Raw genomic sequence first — 17,670 nt, forward strand, 5'->3', positions numbered from 1 at the left:
AAACGAAGCGGGGTCAGGTCACGTTCTTCAGGATCCAAGGGACGAACTTCGAGATCCTCGTGCACACCCCCGGCAGATTCGCCTCCGCGCAACCGATGCCCCAGGATATGATGCCAGCTAGGAAGTAGCGGCCGTCCTTTCCTCTGACTTGAAGAGGACCGCCCGAGTCACCCTGAAACAGGAGATTTCGAAGGTATATCGAGGCTGGTTTGTAGATTTGTTTAGTGGAATTATTAGAGGGAAGGTTTTGGTAGTTAACGCATTGTTGACCGGTCACGAGTTAACTCGCGTGTGCAGTTGCATTATTTATTTCATGAAACCCAAGGAGATATGAAACAATTTTATAGTTTCAATTCATTATGTTGGTAAGATATAAATAAAGTTTATTGGAGTTCATTTAGTTAACTCGTGTTTGCACTTGCATTATCTATTTCAATTTATGAAATCCAGGGAGATATAAACAAATTTTATATTCATTATGTTGGTAGAATATAAATGAAGTTTATAGGAGTTGGATTGTTTTAATTTCACGTTCAATTACGAAATAGTAGCCGGCGACGTGAAGTCGTTTCTGTGTAAAATTGCCGGTGAACAATGTGTTGAGTCCATGGTGTTAGTTACGAGTTGGGAGTGTCACTTTGAAGGCGTACCTGACAGGAATCTTGTCCTCCGGTCTCGTAGCCGGCGCACAGGAATATGTCTGGTATGAATTCGTGTCTACCAGCCCTCAGGAACATTGACTTACATCTATCGTTACTCACTATAGGCACGGAAACCTGCAAGAAATTGACAGTTTCGTTAGATGACGATGTCTATGTAAACGTACTTGTAGGAATGACACTAGTAGTTCGCTAGATTAGATCAGCGTTTTGGATAGGTTTTAGAAAGAGTAAGTTATAGACAAGCGTCGTATCCCTAATAAAGATTTCTAACATCTACAGCCAGTTCCATAAGTATTCGTACCTTGTATGTCTGTTGAAGAAATTTGTCTAATTTAAAAGATAGGCTTCGTGTTTCCGAATCAACTTTCCAGGACAAATTGATTTGGAAACACGAAGCATTCATTTAAATTAGACAAATTTGTTCAATAAATACAGAGGATACGAATACTTATAGGACTGACTGTATTGTATTAGGGGGGCCGAGAAGTAATCAAAATGTCTTCGACTTGGAAAAGTTTTTCAATGAAAAATCGAAGGACTTTTTTAAAAAGGTAATCGAACAACTGCCTTTACGCTGGCAGAAAGTGTTAGAAAATAATGGAAATTATTTGGTTGATTAGTATTTAAGATTTCTTTAATAAATAAATGTTGATAAAATTTTGATTACTTTTCGGTCCCTCTAACATATCCAGTATATACCACTATTGACCCTCCTCTACTCGAGGAGTATAGAAGCTTCAAGAGCATACAAGTATCCTCTACAGCGTTTATTGTGTTTCGACCTCCACAGTTTAACCCCTTAACGCGTGAAACCTTCCACTTGGCTACCCTAACACTTGACAAGTCCCTAAGAAGTTACAGTAACAAGCCAAGGGACTGGCTATCCCACCCAGAACCTCAGAACCCTTTCCAAGTGTCGCCACTGTGCTCTCTCCTCAATATTTACCTCCTGCAGCACCGAGGGCAAGGTGCCACCCTCGCTGAGCCTCCCCCAGCCAGTAACAGTCGCGTTCTCGCCGATCAGGAGATCGTCCGTGGCTGGCAAGCAGATAGGCGAGATGTGAGGGGCGAACGTCAACGAGCTCTCCAGCTTGACCAGCGCCAGATCGTACTCGTACGTGAAGAAATTGTACTTGGGATGCACCACCTTCTTCGCCACGCCACGCTCCACGTAAGGCAGTCGCTCCTGAACCGACGAGAAGTCGTACTCGCCTACCCTGATCCTGATCTGCGAAGTCAGCAGGCTGGAACACGAGATCAACGACAAGCTCCCTCTGGCACCTTGATCATGCCCCGTTGCTCGAGATCGGACGTAATTGCGGATCGAAAGAGGCGGAACGAGGACTAGATACGCGCCCCGATACGCTATCGGTTGCGTATCCGTGGTAATTAAAAGTTAGCTCCCTGGGAGCCACGATGGAAGGAAGGAGGAGTCTGGTCTGGGCTTGGAGATTCTGTTTTGTAAGTTAATTTTAGGTAAGTTGAAGTTTTTTTTTTTTATGTGGGCTTTTGGTAAGAAATTGTAGGGAACGGACGAGGAATGCGGGTGTGGATGTTGGATTGCGGGGGAAAGTTGCGAAAAAATGGTGGAAATTCGGGCGGTAGCGTTGGTCCGGCATGCGAGTGTTAGAGGCAAGCAAGCGGATCATCGTTCAGCTGAGCCCGGAACCTGATCTCAAAGCTGATTCAGTTGACAACTGGTTTTGTACAACGAATAACAATTATCTTAATTTCACTATTATTCTCATATGTAAATACAATGAAATTAAGATAATTGTTAGTCGTTGTACGATACCAGTTGTCGTTCTTATGACTATCGGCTGAGTCAACTTTGAGAGCAGGTTCCGGGCTCAGCTGTGCGAGAATCCATTTGCTCTATATATATTTTGGGGCGTGCAAAATGGGGCGCATGTTTCAGCGAGAAGGAATTTTTGTTAACTTTCTTGTTTAACGAGATATGATGGTCAAGTTTCGTTCTTCAAATGGAACTATATATTTTTTTTCTATAGAGCCCAGGGTATATAGCTCAGAATATTGGGATTCTTTCCATTTTCCTTCGTTGGGCCTAGAATCCCAAACGAGACACTCCGTATCGATTTCAAAAACAAATTCAAAAATAAACAGAGCAAATTAGCAAACTTTGAAGCGTTCTATCTTGAAAACTAATAAAAATCGAATAATTACATTAACGCATAATGAATTCGTCTTCAAAAATTCCAATCGCATAGTCTAAAAAAAAATATATATAGTTCCATTTGAAAAACGAAACTTGACCATCACATCTCGGTAAATAACAAAGTTAACAAAAATTCCTTCTCGCTGAAACATGCGCTCCATTTTACCATGCAATTTCCATATTTGCAACTTTGCATACGGCCGATAGTTTTGGAGTGACAGCTCTGTAACACTTACCCTGGGACACTCTGTATAACGAAAAAGTCCCAGGGCATTTTTGGACGTAACACTGGTACTTCAAGGCCTAGGTACTTCGAGTAACTGTCAGTGATACTCAAGTAGCCTCCGCAGATCGACGTAAGGGTTTTTGGTTGCTATCTCAAAACATCTCCTTTCCCAAATACGATACTCAAGAGCGTATCTACATCCGTATCACTATCACTCACTATCTATTACAAGAAAATACCCCGTCCCTGAGCAAACGTATCGAATAAATTCACTCGAAAGACCCGTTTTTCGACCCCGTCTCTACTCACTCGTCCACGCAGTGTCCGGCGGTGGCGATCCAGTTCTCGTTGAGCACCGCCCCGCCGCAGCGATGGGTACTGGAGAAGCCGAAGAAGGAGGTGCGTCTCACCGACACTTGCCAAGGCCATCGACCGAACGGCGCGTCCTTGCCGCCGACGATCCTCGTTTCCGGTCGCGGAAACAACGGTGGCACGCCGCACTGCGTGCCCTTGCTCTCATCGGCCGCGGAGACCGTCAGCACCGATCCCGTCTTCGCGATCGTCTCGGTAGTGGAAACGATGGTGTCGGGTTTCTGCGTGGTGGTCGTAGTCGTCGTGCTGGTCGTTGTGGTGGTGGTGGTCGTGGTGGTGGACGTGGTGGTCTTCTTTGTGGGTCTAGGCCTCGCAGACGTCTCGAAGTGGGACGTGGTTATGTAGTGCGCCGCGCCGAGTGGCTTGTGGTACTCCGTATTCTGCGTGAAGCGGAACGCGTGAATAACGTCGATTTATTAATTTTACGAACGGTTCGTTCTCTTTACTTTGTAGCTGGGCTGGTGCTCAATGGGCTGTGTAATCGAGCCAGGGGCCCGTCGATGCCCGTTCTTCGTCGCGATTAACAGTACCCGCGGCAAAAACCGGCCAGGGATTTCAACGAGGCGGCCTTTTTCTTCTGCGTATCGATAGAATCTAATAACCGTCGCGGAGCATCGATTTCCCGATCGAGGATGCCGGGCGCGATAAGGCCGTGTTCCGCGAACGAGAACCGATTCGCGGAGTAGATGCCTCGGAGAAACGTCTCGCTCTCGAACCGGGGAAGAACTGCGTCGCGATCGTGGTCAACGGCCCGTTGCGAGCGCATCGCGAATTCCACGGTCTCGCGAATACGCGGGGTTATTTCGCGAGGATTATTCGAATGCTCTCTTTACGCGTTATCACCGAAGCACGAAAGCAGCGCTCGAGGAATCCGTTGCGAGCGCTGCCGGTATTTATGGCATGATGCGGCGTAAACGTGTCGACGATAATTTCACCTAGGTGCATACCGAGGTTTGCAAAGATCGAGCCTGAGGAAGTTAGGCGAGGTTGACACAGTGTCGAATTTTGCACGGAAGCGACTTCGTGTCACCGGCTATTATTTCGTGATTGAATGTGATATACATATAAACTGACGTAAACCTAAGTGCTGAGAAAAGTGTATTATATTGTTAAAAAGGAATAAAAAATCGTCAGGACTAAATAAACACCATAAGCAAAGCTTTTGTGATATTCGATCTCCCCCTGGGTTTTTTAAATTGAAATAGATAATGCTCGTGACCAGTCAACAATAAATCGAGAATTCATACTTTTAGACGTACGCCGTACCTGACTTTCTCACTAAATTAAACCGCAACGGAATTACAGTGAATTCCTACCATAAATTTATCCCGCTTGAGTACAGTTATCAAAGTATTAAAGAAGGTCTGGGATAGGTCTGATCAAGACGCGCTGGTTAACGTCCATGAAGAAGAAACACCTGGACATACTTCTTGCGGTTCTGTTGGCTTGAAACTCGGTCGCGGCGGGAATCCTTCAGGGCCGTTCTGAAGGAGGCTAGGGTTGTCTGTCCAGTGCGGTTTCAAGGACGGCCTGGGTGGCGTCCAGCTGTTCTCTGACCAGAAATGGGAACTCGACGGTTTAGCGGTTTCCAGGGAACCCATCGGTTTGGTAGACGAGAACGGCCTCTGCTTTGTGACGAACGCTGGCTCTGTGGTGATTTGCCAGTGAGAGGTCTGTGGCACGGATCCGGCTGCGCTAGAATGAAACATAAGTTTGAAGGACTTCATTCGCTGCGTTTATGTTTACATAAGACACCGGGTAATGCTGCACGCGACGTAAGGACATAGTCGAATACCTGGTGGTAGACTGGTCGCCGGAGTGCGTTGGTCTAGCAGTGGTTGATGTCGTCATGGACGTGTACAAACTATTGGGCTTCGAGATGAAATTCGGCTTGACGTCTGATTGATCGTTCATCGACATGGGTCGATAGGTGGTCGTCTTGATTGAGAAGTACGGTTTCGAAAAATCCGTCGTCGGTTTCGGTGATACTGGCTTCGTTGCCCACTGAGGGCGCTCCGTGTGGATGAAATTGACGTTGGAGTGAGGTTCCTTGGCTGTTTCCTGACAAGAAACAGCATCGAGCGATATTGAATTCCATTCTGACTTTCGATATTATTATCAAGAGATGAACATTTGCGTAAACTGATAATTTTACACAAATGTACATAGTGTAATTATTAGGTACATTAAGACTCCGCGGGGGATGCGTTTCAATAAGATCCAGCGCTAAACGAAACAGTTTAGTGAAACGATTTAATAGTTAAATCGTTATCACCGATTAAATAGTTAAATCGTTATCACCGATTAAATAGTTAAATTTAAACTATTAAATTTATTTAACTATTAAAGATTTAATAGTTAAATCGTTTTTTATTGTATCACTTATAGACTTATTTATTGCAAATCCATTTTTATTCATATAACATTCATGAAAATCAAACACATTTCGAATAAAGATGGCATGTTTATGACGAGGAAGGTTCTTCCTCATTTGATATTTTTTTTTTGTGACGAAGTCATTTAAAGTCATTTGTCTAGGCCTGTTCCGTTCAGAAAGCACTTGTCGATAGCAAGACATCGTATCAATGACGCCTCGTCGTCTTGCCTTTGAACTTCCATCAAAATTTAAATCATTATGTACAAACCGAAAAAAAAACTACCAAATACTACCGCGTAATACTAAAACAGCTTTAAGCTGGGTCTTACTATACAACAACCAATATTAATTCAAACGATTCTTCGCTAGTGTCTAAACCTTTTGCATTACTAGGACAATTCTACTACGAGAACGTCATCAAATTCTGAACCCTGCTTGTACAACCCATTAAAAAATCCTTACATTTTCTTCAACCAAGTTGATGTTAGGGCGGTGCACCGATTCCTGCCCGCTAAGATCAGAGTCCTCGGTCTTGCCCTCGTCAGGTCTCGACTCGAATGGTCTTTGGTTGCTCGGCCTGTTGGGCCTGATGCCTTCGTCCTCGTTGGACGCGTGCTCCTTCCCTGGCAGTCTTATCACCAACGTGTTGTGCCCGGTGTCCACTTTATCCTTGAACCCCTGATGATGACCCTGGAAGTCATCGTGAGCGGTGTCCTTCTCCTTACCAGCCGTATGTTGACTGTCGTCAGGCCTGGTCTTCTGCTTGGGGCTCTGGACGTCGTGATGTCCCGGGCTCCTCGTGTTCTGAACATTGTTCTCCCAGTAGATGGTAGTGCCTGGTCTCTTCGTGCTCTGGGACCCTGGTCTCTTAGTGCCGTGGGAGCCTGGTCTCCTCGTGCTCTGAGTATTCTTTTCCGGGTGGTCAGGGGAACTCGGCCTCTTGGTGCTCTGAGAGTTCTTCTCCCACATGTCACCTGGTCTCTTCGTGCTTTGGGTAGCTTTGTCCCAGACGTCGGGTTCCTCTGGCCTCTTCGTGCTTTCGGTATCCATCTCCCAAGCACCGGAATTACTCGGTCTCTTCGTGTTCTGACCATCCTTCTCCCAAGATTCGACACCTGGTCTCATTGTGGTCTGGGCGCCTTTCTCCGAGGCATCGGAGATGCTCGGTCTCTTCGTGTTCTGAGCACCCTTCTCCCAAGATTCGTGAGCACCAGGCCTCTTCGTGCTCTGAGCGCCCATCTCCCAAGGCTCGGACGTGCCAGGTCTCCTCGTGCTCTGAGGACTCTTGTCCCAGTAACCCGAGGAGTCAGGCACCGCCGAGGTCTGGATCCTGTCCTTGTGGTCGGAGGCGGGTTTCGCGTGCGGCCTCTTCTGCAGCGGCCTCGCGGAACCAGCTGTCAGCGGTTTGTGTGGTCTGCCGGACCCTCCGAAAGTGTCCAGCGTCTCGTAGGGACGATGACTCGGCCTCGTGGTGCTCGTGTCCGTCACGAGGAAGCTGGAGAGGGACGTCAGCGTCGGTCTCGTCGCCTCGTTGCCCAGAGCCTCCGCCAGGGTGGGTCGCAGAGGATCAGAAGACGACGCGTGTTGCTGATGGTGAGGTGCGGCGATCGCGTTCGACGTAGTGTTATGCACGCAACAGCTGCCGAACATGAATGTGTCCACGCACACGCCCACGTGCGTGCCCTCCGACTTGATGCACTCCCACACGAACATGCACGTGCCGTCCTTGGGCTCCGGACCTGGGACCCTGCAGGGCTTCGGGGTGATTTTGTAACCTTTGGGACAGACAGACCACTTTCATGGGTTGGGCTTCTTGGGGGAGGTTTGGGGAGGTATGGACTGGGAAGAGGAAGGGGAGTCTTGGAGTGAAAGTGTTGGAGGATGGTCCGGTTTAAGGGATGAGGGGATTTAAGACTTTGGAGTTTAGATTTTCTGATTTCGATACAGGTCTGTCCGGTCTCACTCGATATAGGACACCAAGGGTAATAGAGAGGTTCGGTGGGGAACGTTTGGTGTTGGAGACGGTTGATGGTTGATGGAGATGGTTGTTTGCAATTGTCAGGGGACCTATGGTCCCTCTACATCCATTGATGAAGAAATTTGTTTAAATTAAATGGTAGGTTTGATGTTTCCATATTTGTATAAGTATGTTGATGTGTATACAAATAACACAAAATAATAAATTTCTCATACCTTGAATAAATTTTATTGAATAATATTATTTTTATCATTATTTACGACATCTTGCCAATATGATTGCAATTTTTATATCGTTTTTAATGAATATGCGCATACTTGTTAAAAGCTTGTAACCGGAACTGACAGAATTTTCCGGGAGACCTAATATAAGCTTATTCGTATTCATATTTATAATGAAAAGCTCATTTGGTAATATCATAACAATTATTTAATTTAGTCAAACTGCTTCGATAGACATAGAGGGTACGAATATTTATGGGATCGACTTGTATATAAGTTTCTATGAAGATTTTAGTTGATTTTGGACTTTTAGAGTCCTAGATCTTACAGTCAGTTAATCTCATAGTTGAATCAAGGATATAATTTAAATTGCTAGGGGACCTAGTGAGTTTCTATGAAAATTTCAGTTGATAACAGAGTCTTAGATTCCTAGATCTCAGAATTAGTTAATCTTAGTGTTGAATCAAGGATATAATTTAAATTGTTGGGGTTCTAGTGAGTTTTTATGAAGATTTCAGTTGATAACAGTCTCAGATTCCTAGATCATAAAGTCAGTTAATCTGAGAGTTGAATCAAGGAGATAATTTAATTTGTTGGGGATCTAGTGAAGATTTCAGTTGATAACAGAGTCCTAGATCTTAGTTAATCTCAGAGTTGAGTCAGATGTATAAGAAGCACGTTAGTAGAGTGGTTGAGTTAGTCACCACTCCAGTCTCGTCTTCGTCTCTATCTCTATTTCATTTTGAAACATCCGGTATCCCACCAATCAGACCCCGTCGAACGGTTTCCCGGCCGACCCATATTCGCGCCACGGTGCGTGATAGATAAGCCGTCGTTCAAGGGTCTCCGTCGTAATTCTCTCTAGCAATTAATAGAATCGTCCTGGGACTTTGTCGAGGTCGCGTACGGCAAGAGTAATCGTTTTCCAGCGTCGAAACCGCGGCGATCGATACTCCTTCGTCGTTCGGATCCTGCGTGCGCTGAATTTTGGTCGAATTCTCTAATTAGCAAGCGGGGTCCGGTAATTGGGACGTCATTAGCGTTCGCAGATGGGATCTGTTGGCTCGCGGTGCTCCGTTCCGGCGAAAGTGTGCGCGTGAACGTTCGAGGGGCACCTCGTGTCCGAACGAGGGGAAAAAGGAAAAATGTGCCTACGTGGAAGAGTAAAAAGTAAAGTCAATCGTCGCACGGAAGAAGCACGCGAGGAGCCTGGGCCAGGTCGTTAACCGAGTCACCGTATAGCGAACTGCAACGTAAATTACTCGTGGCTTCATGGTCTCGCTTTCTCCGTTAGAAGTATGCCCGTATCGCGTTGCTGGCCACCGGGGTTAATTAAAGAAAAACTTTATCGAGTCGAGCGTTCGTTCGTCTTCGCGGGAACAATGGGGTTGATGGTGGTCGGCCTCTGCGCGGTCGAGAGGGTGACGATTAGGGATGAACCATGGTACCGTGGATCACGAGGTCCTCCGGGTGGAATTTAGACGAAGCGAACGACGGAATTCGCGAAGAAGGCTACTTCGCTGTTGGCCAGGATGACGTATCATGTAAACTAATGAGGAATATCATTAATATCGTGAAGGCGCAATTTATGGACGAAGAGACGGATGCTTCTCGCGCGGCGTACCTTGCGCTGTGTTGCCAGGGGCTTCGAATCTGATTGGAGAGGCTTCTGCGGATAGTTCGAGCAACGGGAAGTGAACTTTCGAGCAGATTCGAACCTGGGCGATGCGAGTGTTCTTTGCAGGTACGGTAATGGTCTTGGGGGGGATGAGCAACGATAGAGGAGGAAGCACGGCTCGAGAAGTTGAATAGGATCCTCTGGACTTTTGCTTCTTTACAAAAATAGACCCAACGGATCCCTTCGTCCTGAAGAAGCTTGGGTAATGATCGAATGATTGAAACTTCACGAGAACACGTGACTTGGAGAACATCGAGCGAAGATTCGAGAGCTCGATGTCGATCTTCGGTGACTCTACAGTTAAGTAAGAGGAGTAGCAATTCAAAGAGTCCTGCAATCCTCATCAGCTTGGATGTTAATTGAGCGATTAGTCCAAGTCCTTCGAAGCACCTGGCATCAATCTTCAAGGATGTTTTCCTTGATGAGGCTTCCGTGGTCTTACTTCTTTAATGGAAAGTATCGAGGGACGTTAGCTATGGTAGCTAGGCCAGGTATGGTAGCTAGGCATGGTAGTTACACTAACTACGCTAGCCTATAGGCATATGCAACAATGTAATCACCTGGGCTCATCCTCGTCACTGTTACAAGCCCAGGCACCTAGGGATCTTATTATACTCATTGCACTACGCGTGTTCCAGGAATTAAACGCTTGCCTCCAACCCTAACTGGACAGGGTGCGACTTCGAAAGCACGTTGCACTCGCTATGCGGAGTAATAAATACCTACTTTGGTACATAGATCGGGCTGGATTCGCGAGAATCCATTGAACATGATGAGTCGCAGAAGAGACGCGAATAATTTTCTCCCGGAGCCAAGTGTGACACGAGATTTTTCGCGGAGAAAACGGTTAACGAAGAATGACTCGTTTGCCGCGCGGAAGAGGACAGCTTTTCATTTTTCTTTTTTCTATAGAAATCTAATGAGGAATATTAGATGCAAGCAGCATGATGATGCTTATATTAACACGTTGACTGGCCGGCAGGTTCTTGAAACTCTTGAAAATTTCTACCGAGTTAAAACTTTGTCTCGAGACCGTCGATAATTTAATATCTGTCCTAGTATTTCATTCTGTAACCTATTTAATTCGCGAATCCTATCTTAATTTATTTTCATTGCTGGAATTGGTCTCACTTTTGGAATTATTTTTTTAACTCCTTACCGAAAACTTCTGTCACTCATTTCTAGATTAGGTGCCTTCCTTTTTGCAGCAGTATACGAGATGGATCTAGAGGCCAATCGATATCGAACTTATAATCTATTCGATGCTACGTAAAGAGAAACAGAAGCAAGAAGTTTTGATTGCACGATTATTTAAAGCCTACTCTTGACGACTATTTACAGCCGCAGGTAAAACGGAACCGAGGCAGTTAGCGTCGCGAGTGGAAAACGAACGCTTCCCGCGTCGCGAAGAAGGCGATTTTTCCAGCGCGTTCCTTCCTCGAGCCTCCTCGAAACTGGAAGAAAGTCGCCCTCTTCCTCCCTCCTCGCGCGCTTTTCTTTTCCCACGCTCGTGCGACCGACTGCACCTTGACCGAGTTCCACTCGTTCAATTAGGCGTTACACATTTAAGAGAGGAACCTACCCGCGAGGAAGAAAGAGAAACGCTCGACGGCCTGGAGAAAGGGAGAGGCGGGTACAACGCCGACGAAGGGTCGAAACGTGGTCGAACCGTAACGAAACCAGAACTGGGCCTCCCGCCTCACTCTTTTTGTTCTTACCAGAGATGAAATAAAAGAGGCGAGGAAAGTGAGGGATAATAAATTATGCGAGAGCGGCGTAAGATCTTCGAATAACTGTTATTTGAAGCGATAAACGAGCGTGGCGGGAAATAACGCCCGATTTCGAATAATCTGTTGTTCCTTTCGCGATCGGTAACGGGAATCGTGTTATTGGTAATTATTCGATGATTAGCTGGCCTACTGCACCGAATGCATCCAGGGAATTTAATAATCCCGTCTGAAAACCAGTTTCGCGTTGCTGAAAGTTTTCCATCTATTAACCTGCTCTGAATATTATTAAATTTAATCTATCGGGGATGGTCCATGTGTGTCACGATCAAATGAAAGTTTTCTATAATTGAAATAAAATAATTCATCCTCCAAAAGGGTTGATCACTGGATTATACTCCTGAAAAGCGAAGCACGCGACTCGACCGTCTTGGAAAATTGAAGTTGACCTTCGAATGACCTTGAAAATTGTTCTTGGTAGGCCCCTGTGGTAAGTTATCCAGGGTACAACAGTTTACATAAAAACTTAATGTGAAATTCCAGTGACTTCTTATGGAAGCGAAAAAGACGGCCAAGGTACGTGGTTCAAGATCAAGGCAGACGCGTTCGTTCGAGGAGACACGTGGAGAGGAACGCGTTGGCTACTGAAATATGCGTATTCAAACCACCGAAAGGAGTGTTACTGACTGTGACCTCGATTCACCGTGCTGAGGGACCTGGCGATGCCCGACCACCAGAGAATTGTGGCCACGTAACCGATCCACCGCATCCTGATCCCTGAAATCAGAAATTTCATCCATTAAGGCTATATCGTCAACTTCTCACACCGAGCTTACAATGATACAAATAATTAAAGTGAGTCGAAATGGCCGAGGGTTCATCGTCATCTGGTTTTCAAAAAAGATCAAAAAGATAAAGTCTCTGGAGAACAACATTTTCAAAGGGATACACTTCCACGGAGGTTTCTATTCAAGTAGCACGAACAAATAAATCAAAGTAGCGTTACAATAAATTGCACGCTTTTCATGCTACATTATTCAACCCTTGAAAGCCTGATTTTCCAAATTAAATTTAAAAAATATCAACGTATTTATTGCAGTAGCCAGATGAAGGGAATCTTGACAGCTGACGTTTGTTTTCTTAACTTTTGTTCAAAAGAACATTACGCAATGGTAACGTACATACAGCCAAATGTTAAAAGGGAACCAATTGCAAATGTACAATTCGATTCAAAAGTCCGGTATCAAACATGATTCCTCTCTTCACATTCTGCAACAAAATGGGTTTCGAGTGCAAAGGGTTAATCCCTAGACTGCCGAAGAGAAAATCGAGTGAAAAGAAAATAGGAGATGGAACATGCATAGAAAATTCATGAAAAATAAATGAAAAATGTAAACAAATAAGGGAAACTAAAACTTCTAATTAAAAATCTTCGTCAAATAAATAAACGAATAATCGCGACCTAAGTAGACAAAGAACCAAAGAATAGCCAACTCAACCAAGACAATTCGTTTAATCTCTTCGTTTAAATGACTGCTCGCTTTATCAAAATTCTCCATCCCCTGTATAAACAATCCACCCTCCCAAAATTTTTCCAATTTTCTCCATCGTTGTACCGCCGTCAGGTGTCGCATCGACGTTCCCGTCACGAACGTTGGAACGATATAATCTTCGTCCTCGTGTCGTGCACCGACGTCGTAATCGTTCGCTGGGACATTGCTACGCGTCCAAGGTTAATCATCGAGGATCATGCAAATTGCGCGCGAGCGACTCCTCTAATCCCATCAGCGGAGGCACGCGTGAGTCCAGTTGTTCGCCGAGCGGTTACACTTGCGCGACCCGCGTTTATATCGCCTTTTCCACGCCGCGCCGCCACGACTGGTACCGATCGTTTCCGATGCACTGGTGCACGCGGCTGCGCGTGCAGATTGGTTTGCAGACCTCCACCTCCGCCTCTTGCCCCCCTTCCAGTCCCTACCTTGTCGTACGCTGCTCAGGCTTCTGTTACTAATAAGCATGCCTAATGTGTGCACGTTCCTCACGTGCCTTGGTGGCGTGCCAAAGCACGAACCAGAGGTCACATTTTCCCTCTCGACGGGAGAAATGAAGCGAAACCGCCTCCACCCTACCTCCAAGCGTGTTTCTAGTCGATTTAGGTCTTTGACCGTAGATTGGGGGCTGTGGAAGTAGGTGTTTTTCGAGTTAGTTGGTTTTTTGACGCATGGACAAATGTTGGGTGACTGGTGGTTGATTTCTAGCTGATTTAGGTCTTTGACCGTAGATTGAGGGTTGTGGAAGTAGGTGTTTTTCGAGTTAGTTGGTTTTTTGATGCATGGACAAATGTTGGGTGACTGGTGGTTGATTTCTAGCCGATTTAGACCTTTGACCACTAATTGGGGGCTGTGGAAGAAGGTATTCTTTAAAGTTTGTTGGTCTTTTGATGCGTAGACAAACGTTAGGTAATGGTAACAGGCTTAGGACATTTTGATTCGAGAAATTTTGAAAGTTTCTACTAAAAGATTCAAAGGATTGCTTTGCCCTTCGAACTAATAATTTTTAAACGAGCGCACCGAATTGGACAGACCTCTCGAAATATCCCCTCCCACTTCGTCTTTGGTTATGAAAACAATTCAGAAGTGTTTCCGACGGGTGGACCAGTTTCGCTCAAGATTATCTCTCGAGTCACGTTGACCCCAGCCTCCCAGCCGCGAGTTGGTAAATCTCGAATCGACGACACGTTGGTATTCACCGTCTCGGCGTCGACTTAATTAAAAGTCTACAGGCTCCACCTTCCAAGAGACGGGAGATTAAAACACAGCCACGAGCCTCGGCTGCGAGCTACAAGTGCTGACCTCTCGCCGGTGCGATATTACGCCGCATTGAATTCAGGTTAGCACGCTGGGGGGACTCATAAGAGGCGGTCGGAAAAATTACGAATCCCGTGAAAGGTTTCTAGTACAAAGGCACGGCTGAACGGTCCGGTGCAATCGCACATTTCATTAAACCGTTACAGTGTGACGAGTTCATCAGCCGGGGATACCGGGAATCGTCTTCGGAAGGATCTATGGTGACGTAACTAGCCCGAATGCGTTGCAGTTATGATGTCCTCGAGTCCCGATGTTTTCCAGGATATTTCCTAGGAAATGATTCGTCCGGAGTCATTGATAAAAATTAGACAGGTTATTGGAAGTCTGGGATACTTTCTTTGCAATTTCTTCAAGGTGTAAGAGTCTTCTGGAATGGTGGAAAATATTTGGTCCGGGGGTCATTGATAAAAATCAGACAGGGGAGATTGATTGTGAGATTCTTTCTTTGCGATTCCTCCAAGGTGCGCAATTTGCACCCTAAACAATGAATCAAGCGCCTTCTTAAAAAGTTAAGTTAGAAGACATTAAAAGCCCCGGAATTAAAATGTGTAAAGAAACAGTAAATATTGAGTAAACGAATTCTTCTTTTGTGATTTGAAAGAATCAGACGAATTAAAGAAATCGAATTCAATGGAAATCAGTTCCAAGGGAATGAAAATATCGAATAAAAAGACATTCTTGACCTGTTTACGATCAGAATTCGATCGGCCAGTCCATGAAAGTAAAAGTGCTGTGTTTGGCCGAATGGCACGAATGGCATCGCTCGTCCTCAGCCATAAGTGCCTGGCGAACGAGCGCCGGTTGACATCCTCCTTTATATCGCACGATTCATTCTTCGATCCGGAAAAAGCAAGGAGAGATGTGGGTCACAACACCGAGATCGACTTATAAAGAGTCTCGAACCGTGCAATAAGTCAAGTGCATTCAGGTCTCGTCCCCCCCCCCCTGTCCACAGTCGGACTGCTTTACATCCGTCTTCCTTCGACGTTCTGCCGAAAGTCGGGGGAAATCGGTTAGGTCTGGTTCCGAGAAACGCTTGGCGTACCTTAAATGACTTATGGTTAACCTTGATACCTTCCGATGACACGGAATTAAACGTTCGCCGGCGATGCCTGATCGATCCACTTTCCAATAATAGTCTCCGAGAGTCTGTGCTCGTTTAAAAATTATGGCGACGCATTTAGGGGCACCCGCGCCGATTCAAGGTCTCAGAGAGGACCTTAGAAGAGTTATTCCAGTCGGTGAAGACTGTGAGCTCGTCCTTGGTGTTACGAAGCTTTGTATTAGTCTCGAAGTCTATGAGTTGATGTACAGTTTTGTTCGTGGTGTTACTTAGGAAACTTCGACCCTGCGTTAGTTTTGAAGCTTGTGAGTTGATGTAGTCTTGTTCGTGGCGTGACTTAGCAAACTTCAGCTCTGCATTAGTTTTGAAGCTTATAAGCTGATATACTCTTGTTCGAGGTGGTTAGAAAATTTCAGCTTTATAGAGCATATATAATGCAATTAACTCTTTGCACTCAAAGTCATTTTGATGTAGAATGTGCTAAGAGGAATCGTGTTGTATTGAATGTAGCATAAAAAGCATGTAATTTATAGTAATGCTACTTCGATTTATTCGTTCGTGCTACTTGAATGGAAACCTCCAAGGAAGTGTACACATATGAAAATGTTGTAGAGGACCTCGGGAGCAGCACCGGTGGCCCTCTCCGGCTATCGATACAAAAGTTATGCACCAAAAACTATGAAAATGTTGTGCTCGAGAGAATTTATCTTGTCTGGTCTCTGGCAAAGTTTTCTAGACTTCCAACGTCCCATCATAGGGGGACATCCGAGTGGTTAACCCTCAGGTAAAGAGGTAACTCTCTGTCACCATTTCACGCAGCAAATCTACAATACCCAATGTTTCTTTAGGTTTAATTTCATTGAAGCTCGAAGTGTCAATAAAATGATTGTCGGCGGGGTAAAAGTGAGCTTATTCTCAAATCTAGACAGCTTAGAATTCATGGCAATAGAATGCTAACAAACATCTCGAGTTGCTGACAGATACCAGAAAAAAAGGCCTCTAATGCAAAGGGTTAATATTAATTTGGGAAAATTTTTCGGTCAAGGAAACAAGTGCCACTTTTGTTTAAAACGCACTAAAGTTTGCGCGGGGAGAAGTTCCTCGCTACCCTGTAGATCGAAAATGGGTCACCGAGAGCGGAAGGCGTCGTAAAACGGATGCCAACGGAATAACACCGAAACGATCTGCCGCTCGCGTTAAACATCGTTCCATTATTAAACTGGCAACCTACAAGCGCGATAAATACTAAACGTTACGCGTGCCCGGCGGGGGTTGGTCGTTAAAAAATCGCCAACTTTCTATCGGAAATGGTTCCGTCGATCGAACGGGGGAATAAAAATGACTGGGTTATGAATGGATGAGCGATGGAGCGTCCAGCGGAACGGAAGAATAAAGAGGATAAGGAAAGGTGAAACAAAAACCGAAGAACGGTGAAAGGGGGCGCGCGTAAACGTTGCGCGTCGCCTTTACGACGGGTCATCAGCTACTATTATGCAAATAAAAGAAACGCCGCTGCAGTAAAACCGCGAGATATCGTCTAGCTCTGACGCTTTATCGCGGGCAGCTGTTCCTTTTCCGAGCCCGTTGCTTCCGTATTCCGTCGTGTCCGCAACATTGTTCCAGAGTAATCGCGGTAAACATATCTATATTTTATAGAAAAATTTAACCTGAAAGCACTGGATTCCGTGTGTAGATTACTCATAATTTTGATCGCCGCGTCACGATCGTGACATGTTTTTCGTCGTAGAATTAACAAAATTAATTCTGAAAGTAAAGCATCAACGAGGATGAATTTAAACGAAATTCATGAATTTTTATGAAATTACGAAAATAAATACAACGATAAACGTTTGATTATGCAGTCTCCGATAGTTTAAATAATATTTCGTTTCAGCAGAAACTTTCAAGTATTTTCGTCCGGCAGTGAACGTGTATATGTACTTAAATTTAGTGATATCGATTATTTTCATAGCATTAGTATTATACAAAATTTATTTTATCCATTAAAATCCTTTTATGAATTATATTTATATCAAATTTCATAATTTGCATAGTAATGGGAGCATACAATGGGAACGTACTATCTCAGTAATGAATAAGAAAGTATTGCTTGCCATGGAAAAGAGACGATTAATAGGCTACCGGTCGGTAAGATGTTAAGATAAAAGTTCATATTTTCGAAGGAGTATTATCTGTGGATTGGCGAGGTTCTCCAGATAAAGAAACAATACACCAAACCATACTCGTTTTCCTCCGATCTCGGTTAGATCAGACCTCTGCGAGGTTATTGAAACATTCATAAATTATTTCAAATGACTGGACT

General features: G+C 45.0%; 1 protein-coding gene across 3 annotated transcripts in view; it reads right to left on the minus strand.

Annotated features, from left to right (window-relative positions):
* Positions 1 to 6: 6 nt before the first annotated feature.
* LOC128887750 (serine proteinase stubble-like) overlaps positions 7 to 17,670 on the minus strand; it is an 81,137-nt gene continuing 63,473 nt past the window's right edge. For all 3 annotated transcript variants that reach the window (XM_054144008.1, XM_054143987.1, XM_054143997.1), the window contains exons 2-9: positions 12,105 to 12,194; positions 6,276 to 7,588; positions 5,232 to 5,497; positions 4,864 to 5,131; positions 3,374 to 3,816; positions 1,609 to 1,906; positions 651 to 776; positions 7 to 172 (exon numbers count right to left, since the gene is read on the minus strand). In XM_054144008.1, the coding sequence (XP_053999983.1) occupies positions 14 to 172; positions 651 to 776; positions 1,609 to 1,906; positions 3,374 to 3,816; positions 4,864 to 5,131; positions 5,232 to 5,497; positions 6,276 to 7,588; positions 12,105 to 12,186 (2,955 nt within the window). In that variant the 5' untranslated portion in view covers positions 12,187 to 12,194 and the 3' untranslated portion in view covers positions 7 to 13. The remainder of the gene's footprint in view (positions 173 to 650; positions 777 to 1,608; positions 1,907 to 3,373; positions 3,817 to 4,863; positions 5,132 to 5,231; positions 5,498 to 6,275; positions 7,589 to 12,104; positions 12,195 to 17,670) is intronic.

This window comes from Hylaeus anthracinus, unplaced genomic scaffold (genome assembly GCF_026225885.1).
Source record: "Hylaeus anthracinus isolate JK02 unplaced genomic scaffold, UHH_iyHylAnth1.0_haploid 0, whole genome shotgun sequence".
Lineage (NCBI taxonomy): Eukaryota > Metazoa > Arthropoda > Insecta > Hymenoptera > Colletidae > Hylaeus > Hylaeus anthracinus.